Consider the following 14600-nt stretch of genomic DNA (forward strand, 5'->3'; position numbering starts at 1 on the left):
AGGGATCGCGCGATCGGCTCCATCGTCGAGTGAAAAAAATCCTGAAAGCGCAGAGACTAGTCACCACCAACCCCATAGGCAAAACCCTCACTGCCTCGTACATAAGACAGGAGCGCGCCATTCTTCTACTTACTCTCACCTTCCACTTTTGCCCTTTAAACCATGAAGGACACACCCACCGTCATGATCACGGAAACGCAGCCTCTGCTTGTCAAACCAACGCCCCCCCCATCGCCACCTCTCAACTCGGCGCAGCGCATCGCTATCACCCTCTTCGCGTCCGTGCGCGTCGTCCGTGGTCTTGCCTTCATCGCTTGGCCAGCCATTGGCCTCTCGTCATTTGACATTCCCGCCACGGGCGCGACATTTTTGCTGGGCGCCCTTCTCGGCTCCAGGGATTTCCTTCTCGGCGGCCTGCTCTGGACGGCTGACCTCGATGCGCCCAGCAGGCGCGAGGTGCGCAGGGCGCTCCTGGTGAACCTCCTCTCCGACGCCATGGACACCTGCATCCTCATCTTCTCCGCCGCCTGCTCCTGGCACTGGCGCAACCCATTCATTGAGATTGGTCTCGCCGCCGTCCTGGCCGTCGCGGAACACCTGACACTGTGGAGCATGGACGAGGACACCGATGACGGCGCGGCAGCCTACGTGCGCCTCGTTCAGGCCGGCGAGGACAAGCAGAGGCGCATGGACTCGTGGCTGACCGAGTTGAGGGCGGCGGAGGAGCAGAGTTATCGACCCGCGTCGACAGTCGCAGAGTCCCACGCTGGAGGAGCTCAATGACGACTGGATGATGAGATGAGTTCATGTCAACGATTTCACAATTATAAGCGTACGGTGTTTGGAGTGCATTGTCATCTTTGACGGGAAAATTGTGCTTTTTAAGGAGTTTCGCTTGTACTGCCGTGGGCAGTCCTGGGGTCGTCGGACTCCATAGATACACGAAGATGCAAGATAGGAAAAGAAGTCTCATTCTATCCAGCTCGCGCGAACCCTTCCTTTGTCCTTTATTACATTATCTCCCATGGCTGCACATCCATCCGTCATCATCGGCATATGGCTTGCTCTCCAATGATTCTGTCCCATCAAGTGAGTGGCCTTCTGCCGGCAGGGTGAAGTGTATCACGCTGGCGCCCATATACGGATCTCCTGAATTGTGGGAGTGATGCGTGTGATTCTGGCAACATGGAGTGGTCGTTATCGACAGAGACTCGACGTCTGATTCCACGATACGACGGTGAAGGCATGGGATACAGGCACAAGTCAGGAATCCGACGAGGCGGTAGAACCCTCGCATGTCGGGCATTGCGGCGGTAGTGTTTTGGCCGTGGGAGGTCAAATGTGAAGACAGGGCGGGTCCGAGGTCGGTCAGTCGAGAGATGGATAGCAACCTGATGTGTGTGGATGGTGTTTGGTATTGGAAAAGCAAGGATTTATAAGATGTGGGACTCAATCATCCCTCTGAACTCTCTGATTCAAACTGAGATCCAGTAACGACAAGCACATGCCATCAGTGCGTGTTCAACGGCCTGAATTCTCGAGTTACACCCTATCACTGTCACGATACACATGCTAGTACCCGCGCAGGACATCACCTCGGCCGCGGTTGTCAAGCAAACAGAGCTTCAGCGTCGTTTCAGACACAAGACACGGCCCACGCCCGTGACAGCGAATGTTGGGTGCCACAAACACCGTATCGGCGCATGCGTTCGGAAACGATTTGTCTCGTACCGCGGCGGTCAAACGCTTTGAACCTCCACTCGCACCGGCGTTTATGGGGCCCAGAACTCTACATACGATCTACACTAGACTAGGATCAGGCCGAATAAACAATGTGCTGTGTGGTGGAAGATGACTCGATGAATTTCTCTGCAGTACTCCCCACGATGTCCAACCCCACAATCCGATCATCCAGTCTAGAATCTAGATATACAGAGTAGGCTCTGGAGTCCAGAATTCTGGTTGAATGACGAGAGCCACTGGGCACGGAAAGCACCTCCACTGGTCAAGATGCATCAGTCGCCGCCGAAGTGCAGCTGAGCGGTCATTGCACTCCTCGTCTGCCGCGTGGATCACCAGTCTCCTGTGACCCTCGGACCCGACCATCATTTATCAAAATGGTGGTGCTCTAGTAGTGGTGCTCTTTGGAACAAGCATAGAGCAAGCATGGCGGAAACTCATTAGGTTTGAGCTGTTAATCAGAAAGACGGCATAAGCGCAGAGAACACGAATGCTTGAATCCAGCTTGGTTTGTCTGGAGCGTAGGTACTTAATCCAGGCGTGTCGACAGCTTTAGGCAACTGATCTCAGGAAATGTCCGCAAAAAGGGGATCAGGAAATATGTATCTCCAACAGTAGGAGAACAGGTTTTCATCTGACAAAACAGTGCATGCAGCCTCAATTATCACATTTTCTTCCTTTCATCTCTCTTCAAGGCCGAATCTGTGCCTATATATTGTTCCTCAACTCCCACTTCACGAACCTGCTTCTCTTTCTTTCTCCCAACCTTACACTTCTCTTCTTCATCCTCATAGCTGTATGTGTTCACACAGCAACAGTCATATCATCGTACCCACCCCCCTTGATACCCAGGCCTAGCCTTATTCTGCGAAAATGTCATCTTCTTCTTCTGGAACTCCTCCAGCAACTCCCCAACAGAACCTCTCCGACTTTCAACTTCCATCTCACGCTCAAGTCGTCGATCTCAACTTCTCTGACTCCGAGGAGGACTCAAAAGAGGAAGGTAGTGGCGAAGCTATGGCTCGATTGCCATCGGCTGTTGAGCCCATCATAAAGAGCGAACCGATGGACGAGGACTCGCTCATATCGGACTCAAATCCCAAGCTCAAAGTCGATTATCAAGTTTTGTCAAGTAAATCTACAGGACTGTCTCTCAGTGAACACATGAGGGACGAAAAAGCGTGGGAAACAAGTCTACAAGATCGACATGACATGGCAAGCCAAGCTGACAAGCCAAGCGATGGATCCGTGAGTGATCAACCACAGGTAAAGATCAAGAGTGAGCCGGTTGAGACCGGGCTTGGCGTCAGGAACAATACCGGAACACCTAAAGAATACGGCAAGACCGACGATGCCGACGGTTCTGATCTGGTCTCTCCAAAAGGGGAGCCCAACGACGACGATGGTAATGGCAGTGACAGCCAGGGTGGTGATAAAAGCGACGGAGAATCTGATGATTCATACCAGCCGGAAGAAGATAGGCAGCCAGTTCTTGAAGAACAGTCCAAAGGAAAAGCCAAGAGCCAAGCAGAGGATCCAGGGAAAGCCCACCGTCCCAGGACCCCCAAAGAGTACTGGCTCCTGCAGCTACAGAAAGACCCAGACTGGAACGAAAAAGCAAAGGAGGCTTTGGTCAAGCAGCTCAAAAACAAGAAGAAGGGCGGAAAGGCGTCTGCCAAAGCACAAACAGGAGGGAGTCTACTGGCGGGCCACAACACAAGGCCGGACATGGAGGACGCCAATGCTTCGGTCATGCCAGGATCCAGCGCTACCACGCACGCTACTCAATTCAAGTTTCTCCGAAGATGCATGCCTCCAGGTGGCGATACCCGTCGATCATCGAATCAATTGAAAGACCTCAAGATGGGTGTCCAAAGCTTTGGTTTTCAGAAGCTGACAACGAAAGGCGACAGGTGGTATCATAAATCCATGAAGGCAGGATTAATGAGCTATCAGGTCCCAGTCACAGCGTGGATGAATAGGCGCGAAGTACTCGGACAGCCTCATGGTGGACTCGTTGCGGACGAGATGGGCATGGGCAAGACCATCGTGACTCTATTCTGCATGTCTACGAATCCACCGGAGGGAGAAGACCTCGAGAACTATCGCAAGGCCACGTTGGTTGTTGTACCAAACCTCACAGTGGCCGGAGAGTGGCTCGACAAGACGAACCAGCACTGTAGCGAAAAGAATGCCATGACAGCAACCATCTACAGATCGAGCGATGCGATGAGTGAAGAGACACTTGTCAACCGATTCATGGTGTATGTCCGCAGCTCATCTAAGGAGGTTCCGAGCAACAGCTGACATTGCATGACCTTGATCTAGCTTAACGACGTACAACACCTTGTTAAGCCAGCACCCAAGCATCGTGCGGTACCAGGAAATCGAGCAACGATGCCACGGAAATGAACAGTGCATTCGGGACATGGTGGCGGCTGAATCAAAGGTTCTTTTCAAGATCCCGTGGTACCGCGTTGTCCTCGACGAGGCACAGCAGATCAAGAACGGGAAATCTATCAGTGAGTTACCACGGTGGAAGACAGAAGCATGTCTAACCTCGCCAGCCGCTCGAGCTTGCTGGAATCTTCAAGCCAAGAATCGGTGGTGCCTGAGTGGCACGCCGTTGGCCAATGCTCCCAAAGGTAGGGCCCAATGATCGATTTGAGAGATCCGAGGCTGAGTACATGATCTAGAATTCTTTCCTTACCTCGAGTTTCTGAAGTACAATAATCCACAAACAGAGAAGGATTTCGCAGGTAAACAAGAGCCGCCGGTAAGGATGTTGAATTGCGTTGGGATGACCGGCGACATATCTAACACTAGCTGTGACAGGAAGACAAAGTCATGGAGCTCGAAGTCTTGGTTTCGATGGTAATGTACAGAAGGTAAGGGCTTGCGGGACATGTGCCCGGATGCAATGTGCTGACGTTCAAAGAACCAAGAATGATACTTTCATGAACGCCAAGATCCTCGACATCCCCAAGAGCTACAGCAAGGACATTATAGTCCCGTCAACAGCTGAAGAAGACCACGTGTTCATGTGAGTCCATGATGAGGCCAGTATGCTCAATGTAGTTGACGTTGTCAGGACTGTGATCCGAAATATGGATCTGCAACGTCAAATTCGTGACGGAGCTTGTTACGAACCGAACGACGAGGACAAGATCTCCCACGCTGTGGGGCGCTGGGATCCATCCAACATGGAAAAGGAGCTCGATCGTTTTGCGAATAAGGGCAAAGGCAAAGGAAAAAGCGAGCTCGGCAACAAGCTTTGCCGTGCCGCATCTCATCCCTTCAATCTTGGTCGTATGCTCTTGAAGAAGGCTACTGTCGCACAGCTCGAGCTTCTTATTGCTGAGCTGGCAAAGCTTCCAAAACACAATGTTGTTGATATTTTGCGGAGAACATGCGATACCAACGAAGGCATACGGGAGTTTCAAAGAGGATTGGACATGATCGCCAGGTTTTCGAGTGCGACTCTATCGGGCCATCTGAACCTTGATCGACTTCTAGAGCTCGCGGTGAACCAGGCCAGACTGAGACTCCTATGCTGCGCTATCTGTGGTACGGAAGAGCCAGAAGATCCAATGGAGAGCGCAAATTGCTCTCATGTATTCTGCGGGCGATGCATCATGAACCACTTTCAAGAGCTTTGCGCTATGGTCAGTGAACACGATTTGGCAACGAAGGGTGATTAACAGACACTAGGAGAAATCGAACCCAAAGCGGTGCCCAGGTAGGAACAACGGTGAGGATTGTTCAGCCCAGTACCACATTTACCCCACGGTCGTTGCCACTGTTGCATCTTTGGCGAACAAAGTCATTGCGGCGAGCAAGAAGTCTGGGCCGATAACCGCAGGAGCCGACAGCCACGGACAGAGGCTCTCAAGAGACCCCAAAAGCCATGGGATCTTCCTAGCCTTGGTGGCTACGCCCGAGCGCCACAGGGTCCCACCGAGCCCAAAGACAACCATGGCAATGGGAATTATTCTGCAGTGGCTTTCGGATTTCCCGGGGGACAAGATTGTCGGTAGGTTCTGTCACACTATCACATTGAGCAATTTATAACTGACGAATCTGAGTCTTTACCCAATTCATACCGACAGCAGCTGTCCTGGGCCACATGCTGCAAGTGGCCAACATACCCTTCCTATACTACTATGGCGAGCTGTGTCCTGAAGCAAAGTCCAAAGCTGTCAAGGGCTTTCAAACCGACCCGTCGAAAAAGGTTATGGTATGTATGGGATGCCGAGGTGACATGTTGGCTGGACTGACCTCTGCTGCAGCTCGTGGGACTGCGTGCCGGCTCAACAGCGTTGGACCTGTATGCGGCCAACCGCGTCATCCTCGTGGATCTGTGGTGGAACACGGCGGTGGAAGACCAAGCGCTTGGACGCGTCTGGAGGATTGGCCAGGAGAAGATCACGCACCTGCGTCGAATCAGAACGACCATGGAGATTAACAATCGCATCGTCGAGATGCAGGAGGACAAGCAGGTCAAGGTGCGCAAAACGCTACAGGACGATGGTCCTTCGCAGGATGACCCGAGGAAGAGAAGAAAGAGAAACAAGGTGATTGCAAGAATGGCGGGCGAGGATAGCGGATCGGAGGATGAGTAGAAGACGTTGCTGAGACTTGCTATTGGGAGGTCACGACTGACGACTGATGAACGAGGACAACATCGGAACGGAGTTGCTTGGCTAGGAGGCGTGGTGCATGGTTCCAATCTGGCGTGGACTTAGGGATGATCTAGATCATCGCGGTCAAAGACACCGCACGATAGTCTGGCCCTGTTCTTTCAATTTCAACAGTGATCAAATCTCAGGGGTTAGGGGTTCGTTTGTTTGGATTGGTGGCCCCACCCACAACTTCCCGGGCCCCCGTCCAAGTCCGAGTCTTGGCGAACGGGTCCCCATTTTTCGTCAGCCAGTGCAGCAACTCCAATTTCTTGACCGACCACGACTGGGCCAACTTCTGCCAGCTGTCCATCCCGAGACTGTGATTCCGACTTCACAGCCAAGCCCCCCGGCCATCCCGCCGCCCAATCCATCTTGTCTCAGATGGTATCGAACATCTAGACGACCTTCCCTTCCCGTCTCGCCGAGCTTCCGTAGCTCGCGCGCCGCCACCGCCACGATGCCTCTCGAATTCATCACCTACTCGCTGATCAACGGGCCGCCAGAATGGGCACGGAGCAATTTTATGCGCATGGTTTACATCGTAGCTACCGCAGGCTTCCTCGTCCTACTCAAAAAATTCTGCTCTGGCCAAACGAACACGTCCGAGCGACCCATGAATGGCAAAGTCGTAATGATCACAGGTGGTACAACGGGTGTGGGGGCACGGGTAGCGAACGACCTCGCGAAACGAGGCGCCCAGATAGTCCTCTTGACGCACGTCCCGCCGTCCGACCCCTTTCTCGCCGAGTACATCCAGGACCTGCGCGACAAGTACGACAACCAGCTCATCTACGCCGAGCAGGTCGACCTCACCAGCCTGCACAGCATACGCAAGTTTGCGACCAAGTGGATCGACAATGCGCCCCCGAGAAGGCTGGATATGATTGTTCTGTGCGCGGCCACGCTTACGCCCCCCGGGAAAGAACGCGTCATTACCGAGGACGGCATCGAGGAGACGTGGATGGTCAACTACCTGGCCAATTTTCATCTTCTCGCAATTCTCAGCCCGGCGCTGCGGGCACAGCCCTTTGACAGGGACGTACGCATCCTCGTCGCGACGTGCTCCTCGTACATTCGCTCGCCCTCGCTCAAGGAACCCGTCGACGAGAGCACGTGGTCACCTACCGTGGCGTATGCGCGCAGCAAGCTCGCGCTCACGACCTTTGGACACGCCTACCAGAAGCACCTCGACTCGTACAAGCGTCCTGATGGGTTTCCGGTCACCACGCGCGTTGTCTTTGTCGATCCTGGGTTCTGTCGGACTGCTGGAATGCGCCGATGGCTCACCAAGGGCACACTGACGGGTCTCGTCCTGTACGTGCTCGGATACTTTGTGCCGTGGATGCTGCTCAAGTCACCCGAACAGGGTGCGCAGTCTTTCTACTACGCTGCCATGGATGGTGACATTCTACGCGGCGGAGGCGGCAAGCTGATCAAGGAATGCCGCGAGGTTGACTTTGCTCGTCCCGAAGTGAAGGATGAAGAAGTGGCCAAGAAGCTCTGGGAGGAGAGCGACGCACTTATCGAGAAGATGGAAAAGGCCGCCTCAAAGAGACGCGCCGCCAAGAAAAAGGAGGAGGAGCTCCTCGCCGTAAAGCGCGAGGACAAGGACAAGTCCGACGACACGGCGAGCTTGAGGAGCTTGAAGAAGAGCAAATCAAGGGACAAGTCGTCAAAGGACAAGAAGCGGGACAAGGACAAGGACGAGGACCGGAAAAAGGACAGGTCCAAGTCCGAGAAGAGCAAGTCGTCATCGTCGTCTTCGTGGTCCTCATCCAGAAGAAAGAGCAAGAAGACGGACTCATAGCATGTCATATATACCAGAGCGAGCATGTGCATATATTCAATTTACTTTGACACCCGCTAGCCACCCATGTTGACTCGTGTCCTACAGAGTACCACGACGGATTTGGTACAGCGGTGAACCGAGGTCTACAAAAGCTGAGTCATCACATGTCGCAGACAAGACCGAGCGGGCAACGAGCATGAGATCACCACGACGATCTACTTAGTCCGTTCACAGTGACAAGAGATCGATGATGGATCCCTCAGCGACCTAGGCCAGACTTTTCTAGTTGCATGATTCTTATTGACACTCGCTGCAACGGTTCGCAATGGATGCAGCGCCACCGGCAACCTCAGTGTCGTCACTTCACACGCGACCAGCGCCAAGCTCGGCGCCATTCCACGATGTGTCAATGAGACATCCAGCGTTTTTCACACATCGTCTTAAGAGATCGCCAATCGCACCGAATCGAAATGGAAGCTCGGTCACGCAGGGCTACGCATACCAAGAGGTGACCAGATCCGGGTCGCGTCTTTGATCAAGAGGCCTGAGACGGTATAGCATTCACTGTATGTTGGTCAATCGGCTGTCTCTTGTGCTGCATAATGCTGATTTCGCAATTCAGATTAGCGTACACTCGACAACGAAAGAGGACCCAGGGCAAAAGATCAAGCGTTCGCGAGGGAGGGTGCAATCTTCGAAGAAAACCGCTTGATATATGGTATAAAATAAGATCTCCAAAGAGCCAGACGCCCCCGTTCCCTTTCCCTACCCATAGTAAAGAGTTCCTAGTCGTGTACAACGATTCAAATCCCCAGGAAAATTGCATGCGCTCCTCCCTTCATCAGTAGCAATCTTAGTTAACGCTGCCTTAATTCTTGACCGAAACAACAATAGCCAGGATGATCAAGAAGGAAACGATGCCCAGAAGAGCCATGAGCTTGACGTTTTTCCACCACATCTGCCGCTTGAGACCTCTGCTGCGCATCCTGAAGTCTCGCGCGCTGCCACCCAGCCGGTCGGTCTTGTCCACTAGCAGGTCTAGCCTCTCGCCCCTCTCGAGCAGGCTCTCAATGTTTTTGGTCATGATGCCGCGCACATCGTCAATCTCGCGCTTGGCGTTGCCAATCGCGTCGCTCTGCCCGCCGCTCGTGGAGCCGTACTCGACCATGAGGTTCTTGAGCTCACCGTTGAACGAGGCGGCGCCGTAGTTGGGCATGTCGGCAAAGTCCGAGCTGGGCGGGAACTGCTGGAAGAAGCGCTTGCGGATCTCAAAGAGGTACCCAAAGGGCACGCGACGGCCGAGGGAGGCATCGGCCACGACGAGAAAGGTCAGACCGCCGGCGCCCGGTTGGCCAGGGTGGTCAGACGGCGATTCGGAAATGTAGTGGATCTGGTGTTGGCCGTGGGTGTAGGTGAGCTTCTGTGGCGAGGTGTGCTCGATTTTGGGGAGGATCAGGGAGGCGAGCGAGGAGGTTTGCGAGGAGGCTGACGTGGTACATTCTGCGAGAATGGTGGTGTGATGGGCGATGCAAGAGCTGCGACAAAATTAGCACGTGGAATCCAGAGGCATTGCTCGTGGGTTGATCCAGGACGTACTATAGTAAAGGCGTCGATGGTGTCGAGGAAGATGCCATGGCTCTGTGTTACGAGACGCAAGTCTCGTGCTTGTGTCGAAATTGAGATTCAAATGGAACAAGACTGAACGAAGTTAGAAAACAAAGATTTACGAAAGAGTCGTCTGTCGCGGCGCGCGAGATGGCGAATGTAAGAAGATCAAATCCGGGGCATTGAAGTTCATCAAAAGTCTATCCAAGGAAGGCGCGACGAAGAAATGACCGCATCAATGTCTCACAGCTGTGCCTGAAGAGTGTGGCGCAGCAGCCTGCTTGAGCGGGTTCTCAGAGCAAGCGGTGTGTGGCTTGCGTCGGGCTATCCTCGCGCCGGCGCATGAAATTTCCATGACTGCCTCATTGAGGCGACTTGACGCGGGTCCATGGGGAAAAAGTTGTCTTGAGATATTGTCGCGTTTCTCATTGCCAACACGCTACTCTTTCGATCTTTGCGTTACATGTTTCGTCGCTCTCTACCTTCCCCCTCGCATGCAATTCCCAAGAATGCCCAGCAGTGTGCAATTATGAGTTTGCTGGCCCGGACAGGGGCTGTGAGAACGCCCCTATGTCGAATCTCATTGCTAAGGACCGCTCAACGATGTTTCTACTCCACTCCTGCGACTCCGCGCAACTCCAAGAAGGACAAAATCAGGCCTCATGACGGCACTACAACGGATGCACGTATAGAAGATGTCGATAGAGTTGGATCTGTGAGTCTTTCTGACACGGCTGCCCATCACTCCACTCAGCCCACTAACCACAGCATCAGGTCAGCAAAGGACCCGATCCGCAGTCGAGGTTGCGGCAGACCTTGCTGACGAGACACACTGGGCGTCATGACCAATTCAGACGCGCCGTGCTGGCTCGCTTTGGCAACGTGCTCAGTGAATTTGAAAAGGCCAACTTTGAGGCGATAGGGCTCACGCACGATGAGCTCAACCGGCAGGCCAACCTTTTCATGAATGCGCTAGATGAGGCATTCGTTCTGGCAGAGAAGAATATCACGCGCCGCGACAAGAATCCTCTTTTCTACAACTTGCGCGAGGCCTTTGTGCGCAGAGACGCCAAGGGCATCACAACTGAGGTGCGCTACGCGTTCCAGTCCTTTATGGTGCGGCATCGCTTCTCGAAAGCTCTCGAGGAGAACCAGAAGCGCCTCCTCAACTTTCGATTTCCTCAAGAGTGGTTCCCGGCCACGCGTGAGCTCCAGCGCACTGTGCACGTGCACGTCGGACCCACGAACTCGGGCAAGACATACAATGCCATCCAGGCCCTGAAAAAGGCAAAGTCGGGCGTGTACGCGGGTCCTCTGCGTCTGCTCGCAGCTGAAGTCTACACTCGCTTCACGGCAGAGGGGATACCCTGCGCGCTGATCACGGGAGAGGAGCTCAAGATACCCAAGGACACGGACAACTACTTCACCAGCTCCACCGTCGAGATGATTCCGTTGAATGGAAGATTCGATGTAGCTGTGATTGACGAGATTCAAATGTTGGGCGATCCTGATCGAGGCAACGGGTGGACAATGGCTTTCCTCGGTGTGCAGGCCAAAGAGGTCCATGTGTGCGGAGAGGAGCGCGCTGTCGGTCTCGTGCAGGCCCTCTGCGCGGGCGTGGGTGATAAGTGCGTCATCCATCGCTACGAAAGGCTGAGTCCGCTGGAGACGATGAAAGATTCTCTGGAGAATGATTTCGGCAAGCTTCAAAAAGGCGATGCCGTTGTCGCATTCAGTCGGAAGGAGCTGCATGCTCTGAAGAAGGCGATCGAGGAGAAGACAGGCCGGAGGTGCGCCATCATCTACGGCTCTTTACCGCCCGAGGTCCGCATACAGCAAGCCGCCTTATTCAACGACCCATACAACGACTACGACTTTGTTGTGGCGAGTGATGCCATTGGCATGGGACTCAACCTCGAAATTCGAAGAGTCATTCTCGACTCTACCTTCAAATACGATGGTTCGCAAGAGCGTCCCCTGACGTTCCCGGAGATCAAACAGATTGGAGGCCGCGCTGGAAGGTACAGGACGGCGTCCAGGCCAGGTGAGGATGCGGTGGAATCCCGACCGAGTTCTGGGTATGTCACGACCATGGAGAAAGTCGATCTCAAGAGCGTGTTCAAGGCCTTTAGCCGGCCCGTCAACGACCTCGAGACGGCCTACATTGCGCCCCCGCCCGGCATTGTCGAGCGCTTCGCATCGTACTACCCCCCGACGACGCCACTGTCCTTCATCCTGATGCGCATCAAGTCGGCTGCCGCCCTTGGGCCCCGGTATCAACTTTCCATTACGTCGGAGCTCCTCGAGATTGCCGACCTCGTGCAGCATCTGAACCTCTCCATTTACGATCGCATGACTCTTGGCTACATGCCTGTCAAGCTGAACGCTGCCGAGTCCCGGGATACCGTCGTAGCACTCGCGCGAGTCATCGCCGAGAACAGCAAGGGTGATTTGCTGGACATTCCAGAGATTCCCATTGAATATCTCGACTTCAAAATCGAGGACGTCCTTGGCGGGAAAGCTGCGCACAATCATCTAAACAAGTTGGAGATTCTCCACATTGCACTCAACCAGTACATCTGGCTCTCGTACCGATACACGGGAATGTTCCGCGACACGGATGCGGCATTGCACGTGCGCTCGCTTGTGGAGGAGAAGCTGATCCAATTGCTGGATCGCTTGGACTTTACAGAGCAGAGCTTCATCAGTTCCCGACAGCTACGACGTGGCAGGGCGGCGGCACGCGAAGCCCACCTTCAGATCCTGGCGGGAGAGGAGGAAGTGGATGAGAATGGCAACAGACCAGAAGCAACGCCCACCGAATCCGAAGCCTCAATGGAGCAGCAACAGGTCGAGACGGTGGATTCGGTTTCGCAGGAAACTGATCCGAGCCGTGACCATGACGAGCGAGTTGGCGGCGGCTTGCGGGAGTGGGCAACAAAGTAGGTTGCCTTTGAGCATACTGCCTTTGGGGCCGGTTTAACTGTACGATACGTGTATCACTGACGAGTGCGTGGGCGAGGCATATGTTGCCACCCCACGGGAATGGCATGGCGTTTTGGCGGGCATGAGGCACACACGCGGTGTATGAAATGTTGTAGAATAGCCATGTGAAAACTTTAATCAATTTCGATGTCATTTAACATCTCGTTTGTGCGTTTGGCATGACAAACGTAGAACTCGAAGGTTGGTAGTCATCTCACAAGGTTGATGTTGGTGGCATTTTGCAACTAGCGGTGCCAATTCGTGGACCCTTGATCACTGGACTAGTTTCAGCGGCGGCCGAGCGTATTGATTAGCGCGCGCAGGGTCCAGTCTCATCACGCGTGTTGATTAACCTCCTTGGCGCATTACCGGATCCTAAGGTAACGTTGGCCACCCAGAAGTATCACGTGAGCATCAGATTCAACATCAAATTCAACATCAAATTCAACATCAGATTCGACATTGATAAGTTCATTTCGAGCAAACATGGACCATTCACGTCCCCTTGGAACCCTATAACCGACTTTTTGCCGTCACAAGCGCTCACTTTTTAACTCGAGAGCTCGCTAGTCCAGACTTGATCTTCTGCACATCTCAGAGACTCACACGACCGTTCGACCTGATGAGCGGCCTGCGCCCAAAACGTTAAAATTGCCAAAACAACAACAACCACAACCATCACGGCACTTAAACTTTCGTGCTTAAGAATTGCGTGATCGGTTCACACTGGGGCGTCGCCATGAAGAAGAATTTCGCGCCGAGCGCGCCATACTCGCGCAGAGCACCAAGCCCCCCAGCGCTGGAGGTGCGCTATCCGCTGATGAGGAGGAGGGCAGGCTCAGAGTCCCAATTCGTGCTGGTTCCCTCGTACGAGAACGCCGACGCTGGCCAACTCACAGCGGAGGACCTTAGTATCATCACTGGAAATGAAACTCGGCTCATCGCGGAGAATAAATCGGCAGATTGGAGATACGAAGATCGGAGGAAAGCTCAGCGCGTACTCGACTTTCTGTACGTCGGACCAGTCACGGCCATACGAGATCTCCAATTCTTACAGAACGAGGGCATCACCATGATCATCATAGTCCGTAACACTCGACTACCATCACGCAGCTTGGAGATGGCATCCCAGCAACTTGGCATTGTTGGGGAATACGTTGAGGTCATGGGGACTCAGCAGCTCATACACAACCTGCCCAAAACGATCAGCACCATTAATCAGCATCTACTTCACGTCTACCGCTCCCAAGCCCATCAATGTACCTTGGATGGCGAAATGGTGGTTGACCCGGCTACTTTCAAGCGGGGAAAGGTACTCGTGACTTGTGAGTCCGGAAACGAGCTGTCACCCGCCATAGTCGCTGCGTATATCATGGCAGTGTACGGTAACAGCTTTGAGAGCGCCGTGCAGTTCATCGTGGTACAGAGATTCTGCGTCAGCATCGACGCTAGCTTGAAGCAAATGCTGTGTACATGGGGCGGTATCCTGAACGCCAGGGCGGTGGTCTCCAGGGATCGAGGTCCCGTAGGAAGTGAGGTCGGTGCCCGGCCGATCAAGACAGCCAAACGTGCCATCCACGACACCATTAGCCCAGAGGACCACACGCCAGACCAGGACAAAAGTCACATGCAGGATCAAGAAAGATTCTGTGGCAGAGAAGCCTTCGCGCCGTTCCACGATGTGGCCCCCGAAAGCTAAAGAAGATGCGGAAGGCGCCTCAGTATACCTTGGTGCCTGAAGTCAAACTGAGTGCGAGGAATATTGAGTTCGGGGACCAGGACCCTGGAATTGCCATCAT

At 53.8% G+C, this 14600-nt stretch overlaps 6 protein-coding genes across 6 annotated transcripts; 5 read left to right on the forward strand and 1 right to left on the reverse strand.

Annotated features, from left to right (window-relative positions):
* Positions 1-162: 162 nt before the first annotated feature.
* On the forward strand, positions 163-783 carry J7T54_007886 (uncharacterized protein; the record flags this gene model as incomplete). The annotated part of the gene is made up of 1 exon (XM_051502459.1): positions 163-783. One exon carries the CDS (start codon positions 163-165, stop codon positions 781-783), a length of 621 nt encoding a protein of 206 aa, XP_051365649.1.
* Positions 784-2952: 2169 nt separating this feature from the next.
* J7T54_007887 (P-loop containing nucleoside triphosphate hydrolase protein) lies at positions 2953-6362 on the forward strand (the record flags this gene model as incomplete). The annotated part of the gene is made up of 10 exons (XM_051502461.1): positions 2953-4004; positions 4069-4262; positions 4308-4385; positions 4437-4516; positions 4576-4628; positions 4679-4783; positions 4832-5049; positions 5480-5773; positions 5850-5977; positions 6030-6362. 10 exons carry the CDS (start codon positions 2953-2955, stop codon positions 6360-6362), a joined length of 2535 nt encoding a protein of 844 aa, XP_051365650.1.
* Positions 6363-6879: 517 nt separating this feature from the next.
* J7T54_007888 (putative oxidoreductase-like protein) lies at positions 6880-8229 on the forward strand (the record flags this gene model as incomplete). The annotated part of the gene is made up of 1 exon (XM_051502462.1): positions 6880-8229. The coding sequence occupies one exon, from the start codon at positions 6880-6882 to the stop codon at positions 8227-8229; it is 1350 nt and encodes a 449-aa protein (XP_051365651.1).
* Positions 8230-9079: 850 nt separating this feature from the next.
* On the reverse strand, positions 9080-9845 carry J7T54_007889 (Vesicle-associated membrane protein-like protein; the record flags this gene model as incomplete). Its single annotated transcript, XM_051502463.1, has 2 exons — positions 9080-9746; positions 9808-9845. The coding sequence occupies 2 exons, from the start codon at positions 9843-9845 to the stop codon at positions 9080-9082; spliced, it is 705 nt and encodes a 234-aa protein (XP_051365652.1).
* Positions 9846-10478: 633 nt separating this feature from the next.
* On the forward strand, positions 10479-12762 carry J7T54_007890 (ATP-dependent RNA helicase SUPV3L1/SUV3; the record flags this gene model as incomplete). Its single annotated transcript, XM_051502464.1, has 2 exons — positions 10479-10502; positions 10591-12762. The coding sequence occupies 2 exons, from the start codon at positions 10479-10481 to the stop codon at positions 12760-12762; spliced, it is 2196 nt and encodes a 731-aa protein (XP_051365653.1).
* A 778-nt stretch (positions 12763-13540) lies between these two features.
* J7T54_007891 (Serine/threonine/tyrosine-interacting protein-like protein) lies at positions 13541-14500 on the forward strand (the record flags this gene model as incomplete). Its single annotated transcript, XM_051502465.1, has 1 exon — positions 13541-14500. The coding sequence occupies one exon, from the start codon at positions 13541-13543 to the stop codon at positions 14498-14500; it is 960 nt and encodes a 319-aa protein (XP_051365654.1).
* Positions 14501-14600: the final 100 nt, after the last annotated feature.

The sequence above is a fragment of the Emericellopsis cladophorae genome, assembly GCF_022114955.1.
Source record: "Emericellopsis cladophorae strain MUM 19.33 chromosome Unknown NODE_3_length_1261782_cov_116_963312, whole genome shotgun sequence".
Lineage (NCBI taxonomy): Eukaryota > Fungi > Ascomycota > Sordariomycetes > Hypocreales > Bionectriaceae > Emericellopsis > Emericellopsis cladophorae.